General features: G+C 40.3%; 1 protein-coding gene across 1 annotated transcript in view; it reads left to right on the top strand.

The window, feature by feature from the left end:
* Positions 1–20,560, top strand: part of LAMA3 (laminin subunit alpha 3) — a 100,026-nt gene that overhangs the window by 33,372 nt on the left and 46,094 nt on the right. Inside the window, exons 18-35 of the mRNA XM_054284554.1 lie at positions 175–280; positions 1,212–1,311; positions 1,737–1,893; positions 3,763–3,901; positions 5,620–5,762; positions 6,982–7,082; positions 7,196–7,349; positions 8,694–8,854; positions 10,805–10,913; positions 12,366–12,463; positions 14,686–14,851; positions 15,283–15,409; positions 16,233–16,372; positions 16,742–16,857; positions 17,376–17,587; positions 18,372–18,576; positions 19,209–19,353; positions 20,134–20,274. Of these exons, the coding sequence (XP_054140529.1) occupies positions 175–280; positions 1,212–1,311; positions 1,737–1,893; positions 3,763–3,901; positions 5,620–5,762; positions 6,982–7,082; positions 7,196–7,349; positions 8,694–8,854; positions 10,805–10,913; positions 12,366–12,463; positions 14,686–14,851; positions 15,283–15,409; positions 16,233–16,372; positions 16,742–16,857; positions 17,376–17,587; positions 18,372–18,576; positions 19,209–19,353; positions 20,134–20,274 (2,520 nt within the window). The remainder of the gene's footprint in view (positions 1–174; positions 281–1,211; positions 1,312–1,736; positions 1,894–3,762; positions 3,902–5,619; positions 5,763–6,981; positions 7,083–7,195; positions 7,350–8,693; positions 8,855–10,804; positions 10,914–12,365; positions 12,464–14,685; positions 14,852–15,282; positions 15,410–16,232; positions 16,373–16,741; positions 16,858–17,375; positions 17,588–18,371; positions 18,577–19,208; positions 19,354–20,133; positions 20,275–20,560) is intronic.

Genomic DNA, 20,560 nt, shown 5'->3' with positions numbered 1-20,560 from the left:
GGTTTTTTTGTGTTTGGTTAGGGTTTTTTATTTTCTTTTTTGAGTTTAGAAATTGTTTCCTCTTCAGAGGAATTAGAGGGAATTCAGCTAGAGGGAATTCAAAGTATTGCGAAATTGAAGTTTTGAAGATTGAAGATATTGAAACATTTTTGATGAAATTTATTTTCTTCACAGGAAAATGGGCAATGCTACTGCAAATCTAATGTTTGTGGATATTCCTGTGACACTTGTGAAGCTGGTTATTATGCTCTTGAAAAAAAGAATTATTTTGGCTGCCAAGGTAAAATGAATAAAGAACATCTATAGTGGAACATTTGCACTTAGCACAGAAGTCTTTAGAATTCCTTAGGCAGTACTTTTAGAATGGGGATGTTTGAATTACTCATGTGCACAGCATTTTGCACTGGTGGTGTAACCTTGCTTGTGACTCCTCTTTTGCCTTTCAGCAGGAGAAGAAACAAGGCAGATGGTACCACTGTGCTTCCCAGTCCTTTTGTGCATGTCTTAGAAAACAGGGTGCTTTTAGACTAGGACATAAATCGATATAGGAAGACTCAGCCTTTCAATCCAGCTTGAAAGTTTTAGCCTTGACATGCTTGCTCCTTAGTACAGCATATTATACCTCATTACAGACCTCATCAGATGTGTCCTTTAGTTTGTGCCACAAGTGTTGTCTCCTGTAGAAAGTCATTCAGTGTTGTTGTCCAGTGTCAGTTGAAAATATGTGTAATATATGAACCCATACATTGCAGTTTTGTCAGATAAAATATTGAGGTACCAGGCTTCAAAATATTAACATCTTGCAATTTTTGTAATTTAGGTTTTAGAATTTGGTGTTAGTGGGTTTTTTTAATATAATTATGATATTGCTGCAGAAGTTCTGACTTGCTGGGAACACATTTGAATTAGCAGTTCTGCAAAACTGCAGCCCTGCATTTAGCAATGTAGCAGGGTGTATTATTTGAGGGGTTTTTTTAAAGTGACTTTTGTCACATTCTGAGGAGAAATTATAAAGGAAACAGGCACAAACACGGGAAGCTCAAAATAATTGCAGCTTATGCACGTGTATTAAGTTGTGCTTGAAAGAGTCTGAAGGGCTCTGGGAGGAGGAAGCGAGTCATTAATGGTGTTTAATCAGGTGAAGCCATGGTGTGTTTGCTGATAACTTCCACCTCTCCTTTTCTGGTTGTCTCCTGCTGTTGGCGTGCCAGGCTGCAGGTGTGATGTTGGAGGATCCCTCAGCCCAGCCTGCTCCCAGCCCTGGGGCAGCTGCCAGTGCAGGGCACACATCGTGGGCACCACTTGTCGAGAGTGAGTCCGGCTGGGCTCCTGGCACAGCTTCAGCACAGTCCCTTGTTATGCTTTCATGTGACATTCTGGGTTTGTTGATGATTAACTTGGTAAATTGCACTGGTTATTGATATTAATTTTCCTGGGGGGGAGTTTCTTCCTATATTTTAGTAAGATTTTCTGACTTGTTTCCTTAAAGAACCAATACCAGTTTTGCAATATGTATCTATCAAGAGTTGCATAGGAAAATGCATGAAAGCTGTAAAAGCTTCTGGAAAGAAAATTCTCATTGCATCCCTCTTACCAGCTGTCTTGAATCTATGAGCTGGTGTCAGAATTCCTCAGTCCTCACCTCCCTTCCACTGGTTTTTGCCCTTAGATGTAGATCATAAATGACTGCTAATTCTTTGCTGATTTGTTGTGGGTTTCTTTTTCCTTCTTCAAAGGCCTGAAAAAAACTATTTTTTTCCTGATCTGCACCACATGAAGTTTGAGATTGAAGATGGTACTACTGTTCAAGGAGAGAAAATTCGGTTTGGCTATGATCCTCAGGAATTTCCTGGCTTCAGTTGGAGAGGATATGCACAGATGTCCTCTATACAAGTAAGCTGGTATTTCACTCAAAACTTCAGAGTGAAAATGAAAACAAAAGTGCATTGCACGTATGTCTTTATAATACTGCTATGTGTGTGGAAGGTCATGAAAAAAGGACGGGATCTGACTAATCCAAGCCCTTTGGCGCTATGTTGCTGTTGGGATTAGTGAGTGTGGGTATTTTTGTCAGGTCTTTTGCATGTTGCTTGTGCAAATGCACCTTCTTCAGAAATGTTCTTTGAGGTTGGTTTTTCTGTGAGACAGCTGTAAAGAGGGAACTTAAAACTTTAAAATCTGTAATACTAAGTGCAGAAATTCTTATCAAGCCAAGAACAGTGGGAACAGCAGAAGGTTAATGCTTGGCTAAATAGTTTGAATTGCACAGGTCCATGACAGTCCGTGTCCACAAGATTTTCAGGTAAATTCCAGCTGCTGTCACCGAAGTCATCTTACACTTGGACTTACATTGGGTAGAGAAGGGAGAGGTGCTAGCTTTCATTATGAATGATACCTTCACATTACAGCAAACAGGAAAGTGTGTGGTTCAGTAAAAGAAGCTGTGCGCAGGGGCATATTGGCAACAATTATTTTAGTTTCATGGCAGACTATGAATAAACTAAACAATAGCTGAGGGAATAAGTAAATCATAGGTAGAAAGTCACTGTAATTTCTCTGAGAAGAGCTCTTCGGACTTTGGATTGAACTGCTCATCAAATGAAGCAGAATTTTAAAACAATAGATTTAAGTATTAAATGGGATTTGTTCACTCACCTTGAAAGTAGAGCTTTGGTATAGTCGTGTCCAGCCTCCATTTGTCCAGGGACTAATGAATTACTATAGCTATTATTTGAATTACTATACTATTACTATATGGGACAAAAGAACATAACCATTGCACAATGGTTTTCTTTAGGTTCTTCATTTTTCAGTCTTTCTTCTTTTGTTGTTTTGCTCTTGGCTTTTTTAATCCCAGATAAGTTTTGAATTCTCAGTATTATTCCACATTCGTAAATGAAGGCAGCTCTTCGGTATTTGTGATTTCTTAATGTCTGCTTTCTAATTCAGCTGCTTTTTGCATTTCTTTTCCATGGGCATTTTGTACTGGCTTTTTGTTCTGTTCTCAGATGTGGGAAACAGAGAAAATGTTTGCATTTGGGGAAGCGGAGTGGAGCACAGTGGTGAGGAGGTCACCGTGCCACAAATAGCTTGGAAAGGGACAGCAGGTGGATTGTGATGGATGAACTGGTGGGAACTGGATAGCGAGGGGGGCTTTAGGATTTTGGATGGAAAGAAAGAAGCCAAACCCATGAGATTGCGCCAATGTTGTTTTTTCCTAATCCACCACTGATCCTTAACATGTCTCTTAGTTTTTCTGAAAACTAAATAATGGGGCTGTGTGAATGCAGAGAATTTTGTGGGTCTGGAGGTGTCAGTTCAGCCCCAGGACAAGGACAGCATTCCTGGTATTGCAACTCAAAGCAACTGTAGGATCTGGTAGAGGATCAGCAGCTTCAGTGACAGTCTGAGGTGTCTGCATGCTGTGGGATCTCAGACTGGGATCAATGATTGTGGCCTGTTCCTTGGAAAGGCAGGAATATCAACAGCCATATGCCTCCTTTATGGCATCAGTGGGGAGAATAACAGTAAAATACTGTTGCTGAATCACACTAACACACATGTTAGATGAGCCATTCTGTCCTTCTGGATCAGCTGGTAATCAACAAGAGTTTTATTTCACAGGAGATTTTGTTCTATGCTCTTTTGTAAGCTGCCCATGCCTTTTTGTCTTTACCAAGTGGTTTTTCTTTCTCTGGGTGATAGTAACAAGTAATGTACTTTCCATTCCTCCTTTTTCCCTTTCTTTTTTATTTTTCCCAGCCAGAGGTGGTTATGCCTATCACTGTGGCTTCCCCTAAGCTCTTCCACCTAGTCCTCCACTATGTCAGCCTGGGCTCAAAAAGCTCTAAAGGGAAGATCTCAGTTGCTGAGGGAAAACAAATTGGCACTAATTATACTTGTAAGTGAAATAATTTTCTCACTAGGCTTCCCTGTCTTCCTCTGTCATTCACTAGCATTGCCATTCCAGTATATACTCTTCTGCATGTGCTTTTTTCTTGTAGGACTTTAGTCTGGTGCTTGCATGGCTTCTGACTGTTCCTCAATTCAGCACTTTATGGCTGTTTTTGTTTATTAACTTCCATTTTTCAGAATGAAGTGAGGATAACTTTGAATGTGGAAAAATCAAACCTCTACTTATTTCGCATTATCCTGAGGTATATTAACCCTGGAGGGGAAACATTATCTGGTCGTATATCTGCTTGTCAATCTCAGCCTGGAGCAGGTAGGTGTAACTCAGCAGTGCAACAGCTCAGGTGAATGTTAGATCAGAGAAGGCTTTCCAAGGTGCACCTAAGTCAAGTCTTTAATGTTGCTTAAAAGGCATCACTTTTAACAGTGTCAGTGCTTTGGGGCTTCTCCTTGTATATTTTTGCTGTATAATTGATGTGGCTGTGTTTGCATGAAACTCTTGCTTGCAGTAGTAATCAGCATTTGTTTCTTCAAATGTTTGCCGCGCTTAGTACTTTGAGTCCTGTACTTGGAAGCTCTGAACTGTAGGTTTTATGAAGCTTTTAAAGAAGAGGTAGCAACGCTTTGTTTTACTTGCCTTTAATATTCAAGTTTTAAATGTGGCTTTTGCCTTCATTCAAGGAGTAGGGCTTGTTTAAAATTATGAGCCCAGTCTACCAAGTTCTGATTACAGACCTCAGAAACATATTATGCCTTTCAGACCTTGATAAAAGATAAGTACTCCATATCCTTTGAATGGTAGGGGCATACCAGGCCTATGTGTCTTACTATTCCTGCCTTATTGAGAGGAGTGAAGTTATAGATCCTTTTAGAAATTCAAGTAAGACAAAACTGAAGACTTCACAGACACCATTCAGCAGTGTGGCAGAAATTTGTGGCCATCACTGGCTTCCAATGGCTGGGACACAGGGAACCAGATTTGGTCTGTGTTCAGGGTCTTCAACGAGGAAACCTTGAATATTCATAACAGTTGATCCTCATGACTTCTATTTGACAAAACATACCACAGCTTTCTTTCTGTAGTACTTGGAGTCACAGAATTATCTGGGTAGAAGGGGGCTTAAAAATTATCCAGTTCCACCCCCCTACCATGGGCAGGGATACCTTCCACTAGACCAGGCTGCTCAGAGCCCCATCCAACTTGGCCTTGAACACTGCCAGGGATGGGGCATCCACAACTGGCCCATCATCTCTGCCTAGAAGTTATCTGTCTGTAAGTAAGCATTTTAGATGGTGCTGAGAACCTCCAACACCTGAAGTATTTGACTTAAAGTCACACAAGAATGTGTCAGTTGAATATCTTGAGTGTCAGTGCAGAGAGAGGTTGAATGGAAAATTATGGAAGGGGAAAGTGAAAAAGTGACCGTTTCAGATATTGCAAAATTGGCCATTGCAGGGGCAGAACTCTGCTTTTCTGTACCAGTTTGCTCAAGAGTAATAAGAATGCAATAAGAATGCAAACAACAACCACTGCATAGCTCTGTGTCTGGTTGAGTGCATTTCTAATGCATGTTGACTGAAAATCATTGATCAACTCCTGTCAAACAAAGTTTAATAGACCAAATTATCGGTCCAGCCCACTAAGCAAGTAGAGACATTTTACACAGTCACTTAATTTTTTTTACTTGATCTTTTTTTTTCTGGCAGGGGCTGCTCAGAGCAAAGAGTTTGTCTTCCCACCCAGCAAGGAGCCAGCTTTTATCACAATCCCAGGAAAAAGCTCCACAGAGCCTTTCTCACTGGCTCCAGGCACGTGGACTGTCAGTATAATGGCAGAGGAAGTCCTCTTGGTAAGAAAACAATTGAGGAAAACAACTGCTTGAAGGTTGTCATGAAGTTACTGCTCTGGAGTTATTTGCTGGGAAGAACCCTGCAAGCAAGTGAAATTCAGCGCTAGTGAAAGGAACAGAATACAATTATGAAAATTTACAGTTCTGCCTCTTATTTCTTCTGACTTTCTCCTGCTCTGATCTTTCTTCTCCTTACAGACTTTAAGTCTTATATGGAATCTGTACCTTCAAATGATAAGGTATTACTGTCATACAACACAAATCATAAGTGCTCACAAAAATTAGTAATTTTTACGTATCCAGTCTTGTGTCTAGAGCTTAGCTCAGCCAAGGCCTTAGTTTCTTGACAAAAAAATCTTCATAAGAGTATTGTAAAATGGGCTGCATTATGAGCAGGTCAATTTCTGACTGCTTTTATCCTCCTGTTTTTCTCTGCTTTCATTCACTGAAAAACTGAAAAATTTTCTAGCAGCAGTTCTAGGAAATTTCTAGAGAAAGAGAAATTGTTTGAGATGATCATTTATGAAAAACCTTAAATATGATCACAAAGACAGCGTACTGGAACTCTTACATATTTCGTACAGGGATAAAAAGCAGTGTCTCCAGTCATTAAACCTGGGGCTGTGTTAAATTTATGGAATACTACATGAAGTGCTAGTAAAGAGCTTGCAAATATATTTCTTGCTGAAAGTGAGAAATATTATTGTGCTGGATTTTTTCACTAATATCTTTGAAAAGGTATGTATTGATAATCTTAGCCCATCATGTTCTCACATTAACAGTTGTTATATTTAAGCTCTAATATGTTAATTTAAGTAAGCAAGGCAGAACAAAAACTCACCCAGAGTTGAGATGTGTGCTTGTGGGTTGCACTCATGGATGAAAACTGCAGGCATCTGGCTGTGTGTTACTGAGCTGCAGGGAAGCTCCCTTCACTACACTTTGTCCAACACATGATGGGAGAGTGGCTTCAGAGTTTCCCTGACCACAGGGCAGCTGCCTTCATGCCATCTTTCTGAAATTACAGAGTCAGGGAAACACATTCTGATGTTACTGGCCCAAGTAGTAACAGAAAAAGCCCCACCCACATTTTGCAGATACCCTCTGCACAAATTGTTTCTGTGATTGGTTTTATTCATTGTTATATAGTGAAAGCCTGGAGATGTTCTTTTTGTCATTATTTGAGTGCTTTAGCATTTGTTGCATTCTTTGTTCTTAGGATTATCTGGTGCTGTTACCTAGTGATTACTACGAGGCGTCCCTGTTGCAGATCCCAGTTACGGAGCCTTGCACACATCCCGGGCCTGATTCAGCAGAACAGTCAGTAGATGTGCTACAGCCCAAACCATGCCTTGGTTTATTTTGTTATCATCCTGCTGCACTTGAAAACAATAATAATCCTGTGTTTTGTTTTTTGGTTTTTTTGGTGTAAGCTGCTTGCTGTATCAGCATCTGCCCCTGGACAGATTTTCCTGTGTCCTTGGCTCGGAGGCAGTGCATTTCAGACACGGGGGAGAATCCAGAAGAATACCTGTGCAACAGCCAGCTCCCAGTCAGCCAGTGATGGCCCACATCACTGGAAGAGAGGTCAGGTTCCTGCCTGCTTATTGCAGTCCCATCTGTGCTGTTAAGTATAAACCTACCAGACTAAAATGCTTGCAGATTTACGGCTCAGGATTTTCAGATCTTAACACCTCCCTAAAACTGACTCGGTACCAAGCTCTGCATTTTAGACAAAACTATGTTAAAGTATCAGTGTAGGCAGATTTATAACTGTGACAGGAGTGGACGTTCCACTCTGGCAAAAGCATTTCCTTAAATAAAAATCCTTCTCCTTTAGGCATACTGGCTTATTCAGAAGAAATGACACAATGATTTGTCAGCAGAAATTGTATACATGCATCACTCTAAATTAATCTTTTTATTTCTTAGATAGCTACACTTAGGTAAAATGTTTGCTTTACTGAAAAACAAGCAGAAGCAATTATGCTACTGCTGTAGGTCCTTTGAAAGCAAAACGTTCTATGAAATAAGAAGATCTACTGTGTGTTTGGCAAAAACTAAGATATTTTACCAAGTATGTGATAGTGATGTAAAATTACTACGGCCTCTATTACTGTGCTTGGATAGTTATTTTAAAAATATCAAGTACAACAAGAATATTCATATGCCACAGGCTCTGGTGCTTCATCACTGATGTATGTGCAAAATTTACTGGTATGAATAATTGCAGTGAAGTCAAGAGGGCTGTTGACAGAATTATTTACCTGTTTAAGTGTTTGTAGCCTAAGGAAATACTGAGAAAAATTTGAAAATAATTATGTAGTCAACTGAAGCAAAACCTTTGTAACCACAGCACTTAACTACTTAGAAGTATTTTGCATCAAATATTGTGTTAACCACTTTGTGCAAGAAACCTAAAAGAAAAACTTGCTGCTTTTCAAGTGTTATTGTTTGCTGGAGAAGATGCTTTCGCTCTTCAGGGAGTAGGGTATCAAAATACAGCATTGCTATAGTAGGAATTTTGTGTTCCTGGAAATATTTTTTCAGTGGAGAAGTGAACTCAGTTTTTGTATGTTGTTGAGGATTGCTTAGAGATGATGGTGACAATTTTTTAGCATCATAACATTTCTTCCCTTTCTGCTGGGGAGAAGAGAAATAATAGTATAGCAATTTCCCAGGGTTGTTTTACAGCTTTCCTAGAACAGTTATAATGGCAGCTGTTTCTTGAACTTGTTTGACTCTTGTTAGAGGACAAAGTGATATTTATAAGCATTGTTTGCATTCTGCTGGGTGTCTTTTTTTGAGACACTGCAGGACTGGCTCTGGACTAATGCTGACCAGTCCAAAGAACAGGAAATGGGAGTTTCCTGCAAGAAAAGGGAGTAACAGATTTAACTCCTTTTTTGTTTTTCAATTATTTTGACCCAGGTCAATTTAGAGCTGACCATAAATGTTCCTCAAGTGGGTCGCTATGTTCTGGTTTTTGAGTATGCTAATGAAGAGGATCAGATAAACACTGCAGAGGTAACAGTGCATAGCCCTGGACCTGTCACTGAAGGCAGAGTAAGAATATACAGTTGTAAATACAGGTAAGAATTTCTGAAGTAATCACTAAATTGTTAAATAAGCATTTGGAATATAATTATACTGTTTTTATATATTTGAATCCATTTTACCATGTAGATTGTTCAAATTCTAGGGTGATTTAAAAGCAAGTGCAGGATTCTGTGGATTTTGTAGAGGTTTTTAATTCTCTTTGTGCAGTCAGCTCATTAAATATTGCTACTGCTTATATGAATTGTTTTCCTATTCAAAGGGTTAAATTTTTTTTATTTACATTTTTAAATCCTTATAAACTACTAATCTCCAAGTCCAGTGGAAGAGCATCACTGCTGGCTGCAGATGCCTGCACTGATTTTCTTGAGTTAAAATTATGTCCAAGGGCTTTGGCTATAAAAAATGTAGCAGCCAGTGTTACAAGAGTATTCCCACCGTTTCTAACAAGATTTGGTGAAGCAGAAGTATAAAGGTCTCTGAAATTCTGCCTGTAGTCATCCTCTGGCTCTTAGGCTGTAGGCAATGTCTTCAGCCAAATGCTTCTTTATCCTTGTTGACTTATGAGGTTACTGCAGATGTTTCTGCACAAGAGATTTTGCCTGTCCTGAGTGAGATTATCTTTGACACTTGAGCACCTCAGCTTATTTTGAGCCCTTGGGAGAGCCTACCCAGTGCCAGGGGACTACAGACATGCAGCTTTTACTCCCATGAGCCAACTGCTTGGCTGAATGGAGGCGTAGGGATATTCAGGACGAAATTGCTCAGTAAGAAAAATAATTTTCATCAGCATGTTTGTGATACAGGGCACAGCCATGTGGAGCAGTGACCTTGTCAGGTTATTGCTGGGGAAATCTCTTATTTTTAGCCTATTACATAACACTTTGAGCCCCAAACTTCTTGCTATAAATCTTCCATTTTATTGGGGTTTTGGTGTTTTTTTCCCCAAAACACATTTTTTCCCCGCATTTTATGGGCTGATTTTGAACATACTTGTTTATTTATATGATACATTGGAAATGTGTTCATGGAAATACAAAGGAAGCTCTGGCTGCTTTAATGTAGCAATGCAGCAAATCCCTTCTGCAGACATTCTGCATGAACTGAGTGGTCACATGGTGAGCGAGGTGCTGTGTCATCTTTCCCAAACAGGAAGGTGCAAGTCTCTTCTGATAAAAAATAAATCAAGCAATGACATAGTGAGGTACATGTAGATAACAGTAACTTGTAGAATTTGTAATATATTGTGCCAGACTTTCTTACAACTCAGTGAGCTTGAATATTCCAAATGGTAAGAGAATAAAACGTCACAGGCTTTGAGCAAATCATGAGTAAGGGACCTATATTTCTCTAGTTGGACATGTCCCTAGCCCTGAGCTGACCTTTTTTCTGATATATGCTTTAAACAAGAGTGAAACTTCCACATTCTCTGGTTTGTAGAGGAGGCAAACCCATTTTTTCACTTGCATTGAGGAGCATCTCAGCATACAGAATAGCTTCCTAAAATCAGGCCTTTCCCACCTGCCACTGTGTGTGCAAGAGCTGCTGATTCACATCCTCAGAGGCACATGGCAGTGGTAGAAAGGAGCAACTTGAGTTGCTGGCATCTCAAGGAACACAGCCCAGGCAGGAGAATATTAGTTACACACATGTTACCGAGTGTGAAAACATCTGCTGGTAGCATCTATGTGTGGCTGTCTGTCCACATCCTACTGAAGCCAGGAGCTCAGGTGGGAGTCTGATCTGAGATCTGGAGGCTTCAGCTCTAACCCCCCCAGGATAAGCAGTGTTTTGTACATGGTAGATCCTGTGCTTCACTGGCGAGGACAGTGCATGTTCCATAGTGGCCACAGGCAGGTTAGTCATGGTCCAGCAGGAGGGCCAGGTGCTGTGGCTGGCCAGCAGCCAGGCAGTGAAGCTTGGTGACAGCCTAAACAACGTGGCAATGCCAGCAGGCTCATCCTTAATCCTGCCTTCTGTCTCAGTTTCCTTTGTCGCAGCGTTGTGGTTGATGACAGGAACCGCGTCGCAGCCTATGACCTTCTAGCGGACACAAAGATACATCTGAAGGCGTCATCAAGTAATTTTCTTCTGGTAAGTTCACATTTCCTTTTCCCTTTGGTCATACTTGTTCCTTGGTGGGGTAAACAAAGATATTTGTCTCCCTGTGTTCACATTCTGTAAGGTAACATGTGAAGTTATGTATGTTAGATGCTTGACTAGACATGCTTTATATACATCCCAGAATGCTGAAGTAAACCTGTCAGTTTCAAAGACAAACAGAACTTTGCCCTTATTGGCAAGGTTTTTTCCAGCTTTCTTGTGCTTTATTTCAGTTCTCCTCTCACTTCTCCAAGTAAACTTTAGAGGAAACATATTCTGGTAGCTTTCATACATAATCTTTTATTGTCTTTTTTTATTTTTCTTTTTTTCTAAATCCTCAAAACCCATGTAGGAGTTTCCCAGGTCTCTTACAAAATTCAGGTAATAAATGCATTCATTAATCGTTTAGCTTTTAGATATTTTAAATAAAAAGCCTTCACTGACCTCTTTTGGCCACACCAGGAATGTACTTTTCTGGTGACTAAATTTTCTTACGTGTTGTTTCTGCTTTCTATTTTAGAAACACAAATTTTGTTAAAATCTTGAGCTCCAACCCAGCTAGTAACAACTAGTAGAACTAACAGCTGATACATGCTTTCTTCACTTCATGAGTCAGTGTAAACTAATACCATTTACAATTTCTGTTAGCTTCTGGCAGCAACTGCTGTGCTAACAGGATTCGACCTTCACAGTCTTTAATTGTAAAGTTTGCACTTAGCAAAAGATGGGAAAAGGGAAAAGAGGTGCTTCTGGTATGTAGACACTGACCAAGAAGTCAATGGCAGCAGTTTTGGGGTTGAAGACACTCATGTGTTCCCTTCATACAGAGCAGAGAGGCAAATGGGAGCCACCTCCAATGCTTTCCCTCATGTCCTTACCACTATGGGTACAGCAGGACTACCACATATCACTTGTTCATGTCCACTTTTAGTTAAAATAAAAAAGCCCATATGAGGTCTTGCTTCTTTTGAAATGAGTTCTGAATACTGGGTTGGAAATCCTGGTGTCACTGAAACTCACTCCCATGGACTTTGCACTAGCAAGTGTTTGTGCCTTTATTTGAGAAAGTCTGGGAGTTCCCCCAGGGTCCAAAAGTCTCAAAGAGCTTTTCCCTCCTACTTCTCTACATTCCTTGCCTTGCTTCTCAACCTTTGAGCTGGTCTTCTGTCTTTGCCTTTACCACACATATATGCTTACCTTTTAGTTATGTCTCTCCTGAGCAGCCAATATTCCCTTGACAAGGACAGAAAAATGCTATTTAACCCTGAGGCATTGAGGTGCAGGGAGGTAAAGGTATCCACAATCTTGTGGGAGGTCTATGACAGAACATGGCTTTGGGCTTATATCTCCCTATGCTAAAATTAGGCTTCATCCTTCCTGTTCAGGCCTGGCCCTGTTATTTATGATATTAATTGTTAATTGTGTCTTGTGCTTGTTTTTCAGCACAAGGTTTGCATTATATCAGCTGAAGAATTTACTCCAGAATACGTGGATCCTAAAGTACAGTGCATAGCTGCTTACAGGAGTAACAGTGATGGAAGGTAACTTGCTTGGTTTTATCCTTCCTATTATCTGAGGACAACCTTGAAAGGTAGAATAAATGGTGTTTTAATTTTTTTGAGTGAAGCTTTACTCAGTGACCCACAGGTGATTTGTAGGCCATTTCTGTAAAGTAGTCTTTGTAAAGAAGCTAAAATGTTAGTGTTAATCTACAGTCTTTGCACAGAATTTTGTTGATAAGAGCCTTTTCCTGCCCCATCTGAACTTCCCAGTGCTGATGTGTGAGAAAACACGCATCTTTCACATGCCATCCAGTAGGACAGGTGTCCAAGCTGGAAAATCGTTCCTACTTTAGTGGCCTGAAATGCTTACTGTTCCATCTGAAGTTTTCTTCTGCGTGTTACTGCTTCAGCTGTCCCAAAATGGCTTTAATTTGTCACTATGTGTGGGATGTGACTGCCCTTTTAGGCACAATTTGGCAGCCTCAAATTACTCAACATGAAAACCCCTGCTTCCCAAACAAGCCATTCCCTTTTCCCTGTCATCGTGGGGCCCTAAGGTGGGTGTGCCCTCATTATTCACCTCACACAGTAATGCCCGCTGATCCTTCTTCTCCATCATACTTCATAGGACCAGTAATTAGGGGAGTCATGTACTGCTTGATTGATCCAGGCTGACAGCTCTTTTCTTGCTGTGAAAATCTGAACCTGAACCTTGCCTTCCTCAGTGGTGAGGTTTGGGTTCTGCAGAGCATCTCCTCTGTCCTATTGAAGCTCTTCCCCTCCCCACCTTTTGTTCTTTGGGACAGAGAGGAATTGTCACTGCAGCTTCCAAATTAGGGACCTCCACATTTCAGTGCCTGTTGAACTCCCCAGGATGTGCCTCGTGATGCCTACTCCTAAAGCTTTCTTCCTACTGATCTAGCAGTGGGAAGGGTCTCAAAATAAAAGTAAATGCCATTTGCAAGACTTAAGAGGCAAAAAGAGTTGGTGATTTGGTCTGATAGTTTTCCAAATGGTAGCTTGTAATATAATGGTTGAATTGAAACAGAAAGCAGAAAAACCTGGGTAGTAAATTGGATAAAAACATGTGACTGTGCTTGGTTTCCAAACATGCATAGCGTTGAATCACAGCTTTAATTCTCCTGCTCAGTGTTACTATTGAGAGCAGCTTTGTAAGACTGAAAATACTTGTCCTTCACCAAATTTATTTTGCAAATATAGGCATTTATATTTTGAGTAAACAGGGAAAGGTGAGTGAAAAACGTGATTCAAAATAAAATTAATATAGAAACTTACATATTTGACTTTGGTTTTGTGTTGGGTATTTTTTTAAACTCTTGTTACATTTACATTGTTTACTGTCGGTTTTTGTTTCATTTTTATTGTTATCTGCCAGCATTTTTGCTTACCTGAAAGTGTTTTAAGTCCATCAAGTTGAAAGATGCAGAGGCTTGGCTCAGTTTAACAGTATTGTAAGTGGATGCTGCACATGATTTCCCACAGTTCTGGCCCTGAAACATACTTGCCATTCCAGTTCTGGGTCTGTCTTGAGCAAAGATTAATCATTGTCTGTTGAGTACTTACTAGAAGTGATTAAATACAGCCAGGAAACCCCCCAAAATATTTTTATCCTGAAGTCTTGGAAAATTCTTCCCTCAATCCCAGAATTAAATATGCCAAGGAAGAAATAGTTAAACACGGCAGTGAATGCATAAGGATGCTTTCCAGGAGTACTGTTATTTATTTTGGCTCCAGTTCTACAAATATTTGAGTATACACTTAACTTCTAAATACCTTAGTCCCATTGACTTCAGTGGGAAAACTTGCATGTTTAAAGGATACACCTATGTAAATATTTGTAGAACTGAGAATTCAATATTAGTACAGATTCTGGTGAATGTAACTAACTAGATTAACTGAAATGTATTTAATTTTTAGTACTCCTGATTCTTTTAAGTTTCCTCTTCCTCAGCAAATTCTTTCCACTGAAACTTAAAGTTATGTGAATTTTGTGTGAATAAAACCAGTTAATACATTAAAAGTGTACACACTTTCCCGTTCTTATGGAAGTTAAGTCCATACCTCTTGTTTTCATTTACTTTCTGATTATTCATAAAGAATCCAAATAGGTACAAGGGTTATTATTGCATTATCAATTACAATGCAGTCTAATACACTGACTTTTAAAGTCAGCAGCCTTTCCTGTTATGATTAAAACTTTCTCCTGGCCCTAAGGATGATTACTGTGGTTCTGTTTTTAGTGCAGCATGCATTCCCTCAGATTTTGAGACTCCACCAGGAGCTTTGGTTTTGGATGCATTCAAAGACGGGAAGATTTCTGAAGTACAGGAGAATATACTTCATGACCCATTGAGTGCCACTTTTCCTGCTGGTTCAGTTCATGGAGTCACCTTGACACCATTCCAGGTACCTCATATTTTGAAAACTTTGTTTTGCAAGTCACAAGGTATGTTCTTAGTAAAGTTAAATAGATTGAATTCTGTAAGATGATCAAAACGGATGATGTGATGTGATGAAAATATTGCAAACTGAGTAAGCCGCAGAGACAATAAAAAGAATGGGAGAGGAAAAACCCCAAATACCAGTTTCTTTCTGGACTACACAACAGTCTTATAGACTGCAGAGGAATGTTAAATGTACTTGGCAGGCAAACAGAGCATGCAGTTGCAATGCCATTTTCCTTGAAGAAATTGAACTTGCTGAGAGATGCTAAGCCCCCTCTCTTTCACCGTAGGTAGAGGGCACTGAGCACAGCTGGTAAGCCCAAGAATGTTTCACAAAACAAATCTATTCTGTGATTCTATGATTTAATACCAGAACTGTTCTTGTTTCTCCAGAACCAGATCACCTTGAGTGGCAGAGTGCCCCACTTGGGCAGATACGTATTTGTGGTACATTTTTATCAGCCGGCACACCCAGTGTTCTCTGTGCAAGTCCATGTGAATGCAGGACATGTGTGGTCAGGTAGGCACCTGATTTTGACCTAACCCCTTTCCTTTCTTAGCATTTTGGGATATGGAGCTGTGTTGGCTTGATCCTGGATAGGCATCAGGTGCCCAAAGTTTCAAACACTTTGCTTCCACCTTTCCCTTTTTCCTGGGCTCAGCTTTACTCCCAGATGTCTCCAACTCCTCCCACCGAGTGGCACATGGGTACAGAGAGCGTGGGCTGTACTCAGCTCATCTCAGGTTGCCTGTGTTCCTTCCTCCTCAGCGAGGGACTGCTCACACTCTTCTCATGCTTTAGTGTAGGATCTCTCACATGGGAGATAATCCTCCACCAGCTTCTCCAACATGAGTCATTCTCCTGGGCTGCAATTCTTCACTAACTTCTCCAGTGTGGGTGCCTTCCATGGGGTCACAAGGCCTGCTAGGAGACTGCTCCAGTGTGGAATTTCCAGAGGTTCACAGATCCTATTGGGCATCCACCTGCTCTTGAGGGGGTCTCCTCCACAGGCTGCAGGTGGATCTCTGGTCCAGCACCTGGAGCTCTCATCCTCCACTGGCCTTGGTGACTGCAGACTTGTTTCTCTTGCATGTTCTCACTCTTCTCTCTGGCTGTACCTGCTGTTGAGCTGGAGTTTTCCCCCTTTCTTAAATATGTTATTCCAGAGGCACAACCATGGTCAGGCACAGCCTTGGCCAGTGCTGGGTCTGTCTTGGAGCTGACTGGGATTGGCTCTGTGGGACAAGGAAGAATATTCTTACAGATTTTCATAGAACCCACCCCAGTAGCCCTCTGCAATCAAAACCTTCTCACATAAACCCAATATATTTTTTTCTTCTAGGTACTTTTAATGCTTCATTCTGCCCTCATACTTCTGGCTGTCGGGTTCAGGTGGTTGCAGCAAACCAAATTGAGCTTGACATTTCTGAAGCCATGGTCTCTGTTACAGTGATGATACCAGATGGAAGAACACTGGTTCTGGTATGTGTATTACCTAAATGTACTTGAAAACGTTATTCTCAGTTCCACCATTCATTTACAGAGAGATGCAAAGACAAAATCCAAAAAGAATAATTTTTTAATGTTGTGTTTCAGATTTTTAGCATCTTTTGCACTGATTTTATTTTAAATTTTTAAGATACTCTGCACTGTTTTTGTTGTACACTGCTTGTAGCATCACAACTTTGAGGGCAGTATGCAAAGTTTATTCTCTTATTTTGGTTAAAATCTTAAAGGTTTTGAAAAAATCCAGAATGTATAATGAAGCTACATTTAAATATGTAAATGCCTTAGCTTGTATATTTTTGTTTTTCTCTGAAATGTACAATTTAGCTTTCTTATTGTTTTAAGGAAAATATCTTAGTTGTTCCAGCAGACACCTACAGTTACACAATTCTTGACAAAGAGACAGTGGACAAGTCATTTGATTTTATCAGCCAATGTGGAGGAAACAGTTTTTATATTGAGTAAGCATCACTTTCTAAAACACAGAACATTGACAGCAAACTAGGAATAATAATACTTTTACTCTGTGTTAAAGAGCTGCCTTAAATCCCTATAATTGTGCTACATTAAAATGCTTTTCACAGCTTATGCTAGCCTATTGAATTTCCATGAGTCACTTTTCCATGACTTTCTATTGCAAATGCAATGTAAAGGTAGAGCTTTATTACTCACAGTACAAAAGAGGAAAATCTATGTCATCTTCCTGTCTTTGGTATTTCCATCTTTGGTATTTGGTATTTTGCTTGGCGTGTCTGAACTGATACAACTAATCCACACTTGCTCTGATAAAACCTCTTACCTGCATGTTCAAAGCTATTCACCCCAATTTAATTCAAGTATATCCTTGCATGTGTGCTGATGCCATCCTTATGTCAAACTGCTTGAAAGACAGAACCCTAATTTACTGAACCACTGCAAAGCACTCTCATAGCAATCCTGAGTGCTAGCACTGACATGATTTATATTTCAATTTAAACAGCCCAGAACGATCATCGGCCTTCTGTAAGGACTCCGTGAGGTCGCTGGTGGCTTTCTACAACAACGGAGCCCTGCCATGTGACTGCCACAGCGCAGGTGCCACCAGCCCTACGTGCAGGCCCCTGGGAGGGCAGTGTGCTTGCAGACCCAATGTCGTCGGTCGCCAGTGCAGCCGGTGCCAAACCGGCTACTATGGATTCCCCTTTTGCAAGTGTGAGTGTGTGCTTGCGTTCCTTCAGCTCCTGGCCTGGCCACCTGCTGAATCCTCTGAATTTGCTGCAGGTGTACTGCAACCTGACTTTTCTTTGTAGAGCCTGATCCTGTGAGAGGCTGGTCAGGCTGTTTTATCTTTAACATAGCATGGCTTCCAGTTTAAGGCAGAAGAAATCCCATTCCCCTAAAGCACACCTAGCTCATGATGAAGTGACCCTTTGCATTTGTTGTCTGATCAGGCTTACAGCTGAACTGGTTGAAATCCATGTTGCTGCTATTCCAGTGAATTTGATTTTTTTCTGCACTGACTGCTAAGTCATTTCCAAGTTGTTAATGTTTAATCCCATTTTACACCTTCAAGCTTTTCCATAGATAACCAGAGACACAGCATTCCTAATTCCTCAAATTCTGATGTTAATAATAACTACAGATCTATAGATTACACCAACAGTCCTCAGCTGCTTTCATAGATACTATACTTGATGTTTATAAATATTGCTTTATAAAAGTCATGCCCTTGACACCAAAACTAATCCTTGGCAGTTTTGGCAAGTGATAAACAATGTCTGTGGTGAAGTTAAGCAACCAATCCATGGAAAAGTGCCAAGCACTAAATGTGCTCTTTGAAACAATTGTTGCAGTCACATATTTGGTTTCTGTGACCCTGAACTTTAGTGAGAGAAAAGAGTCATATTTTCTATACATAAAGGTTGTGTGTATTTGTTACATATTCAGTAAGAGTTGATTGTTGTAAGATGAGATGTGATTGATTTCTTTGATCTAGTATGCAACTGTGGGCAGCATCTTTGTGATGATGTGACTGGTAAATGCATTTGCCCTCCACGAACTGTGAAGCCAAAATGTGAAGTGTGTGAGAAATATTACTTCAGCTATCATCCCCTTGCTGGCTGCAAGAGCTGCAACTGCTCAGAAAAAGGAATTGTTGATGTGGCAAGCCCAGAATGTGATAAAACCACTGGGCAATGCAGGTAAGTTTGGGTTGTGTGTATTATAAACAATGGTTTGCTTCAATGCTTTTTCGGGTGTTTGGAGAGAGTATGGGAAATTTAGGATTTTCACTCTTCAGTGTAAGCAAAATGGATTCTATCCACTGAGAACAGTTGTAAACTAACCCAAGCTTTGTGGGTGATTGAGACCCCTGTAATTATTCATATGCTCACAATTCCCCATTTCTCTGTTACCAGATGCATGTCTTGAGTAATGCCTAGGCACATTTTCCAGCTATAAATCTTCTTCCAGCTCTGCTTACCTAAATTCCATGTCCAAGTTTTATACCTTGATGTACAGAGGGTAATTCTGCACTGTGAGCCCTGAATAGCTGCAGAAGTCTTAATTCTATTGTGAGCATTTTTATCCTTCAAAGTCAAATCCATTCCCACTCAGTTCTGTGGCCATTAAAAATGTCACACTATTCAAAATCTGAGTCACACTATTCAAACTCTGACAACAATACTAACCTGCTGCTTTTTCTCTGTTGAAGTCATACAGCTGTGTCCCAGCCATGCAATCCCTTTGAATATCCACCTACCTGTGGTGTTATTTTCCCTTCCCTGCTCCATTCCTACCTCCCTTATTGACTCACTCCTGTTTTTTGATAAAGATGCAAACCAGGAATAAAAGGACGTCGGTGTGATCAGTGTGCTCCTGGAACTTATGGTTTCCCTAACTGTGTGCCATGTAGATGTAACAGAGATGGAACAGAGCCAGATGTTTGTGATCCCCAGACAGGAACTTGTCTTTGCAAGGTCAGATAAATCAAATTACTTCTGCATTCACAAGCATGATTTGCTTACCAGTGACTGTTTCTTATATAATGGGGTGGACAAAGTGAGTTTATCAGTAAATTTTCGGTAAAAATTAAATGCAGCTGTACAAAGCCATCACACTTTGCAGTATGTGCACAGATTATCATGGTCACATTAAATACCATTTTTAATGGCTTCAATATCTGTCAGTTGTACAGGTGGTCTTAGTTTTTGCAGGATGTTAGAGAGCTGCAGAGTAGATGCCCATTGAATCACTGAAGCAGTCTGTACCCTGCACAGATCCACTTTATCCATCTGCATCTTGCCTCCTGAATGTTAACCAAGAACCATGCTTTTTTTAGCCATATTATGTCAGTTGACATTTTACCACATCATTATAGCTAGGAAATCTTCTTTTGTTCTGATCTGCATAATTAAATGTGAACTTTCACAAGTGACCTTTTATATTGTGGGTTTGCAAAAGCCAGCAGGAGGGTTTTGGCAAGGAAGTTACCAGCTGTCTCTGACTAATAAATATTACTCAGTGGTTTACATTTCAGATTATAAACTGCAAAGAAAGCTTATGAGATAGCCTCCAAGACAGTATTATTTGCATTTGTAATGTGGCCTATCCAGACAACCACGTATTTTCATTCATTTGTTTCTATACATTTAAATATACATTCTTTCAGGAGATGTGTTTCATGTGCAGGAAATGTTGGGGACCTCAGCAAAGCAAAAAGTAAAGCACTGGAATTTCTTTGAACTCTGTCCTAACAGGAGAATGTTGAAGGTGCAGCATGTGACACTTGCAGACCAGGATCCTTTTATCTGAACCCTTCTAACCCCAGGGGATGCACACCTTGCTTTTGTTTTGGGGCAACCAGCAGCTGTCGCAGCACGGATCGTCGTAGAACCAAGGTGTACCAAAGATCTTTTTTCTTTTCTATCATGAACTTACACTTGTTCCATTAAGGAAATTCCAGATTTCTTCTAAAGTTGAAAGTATATTTTATTACCTTCTAAGGATGAGAAATATTCTCCAAGCAATTCTCCAAGTGAAGATTTAGTACACCTTTCTCAAGATTAGGAGTAGTCTGAAAGTGCTGTTCTGCAGAAATGGCGCTTTTCACCTGTTTGTTTACAAGTCACTAGTTGGACTGAAGTTGAGCTGGCCTTTATCTTGCTTGCTTTATCTTCAAGCTCT

Source organism: Melozone crissalis, unplaced genomic scaffold (genome assembly GCF_028551555.1).
Source record: "Melozone crissalis strain CALT ecotype California unplaced genomic scaffold, PUWL_Pcris_2 ptg000042l_1, whole genome shotgun sequence".
In the NCBI taxonomy this organism is placed as follows: Eukaryota; Metazoa; Chordata; class Aves; order Passeriformes; family Passerellidae; genus Melozone; species Melozone crissalis.
This window is presented reverse-complemented; position numbering and strand designations above follow the sequence as displayed.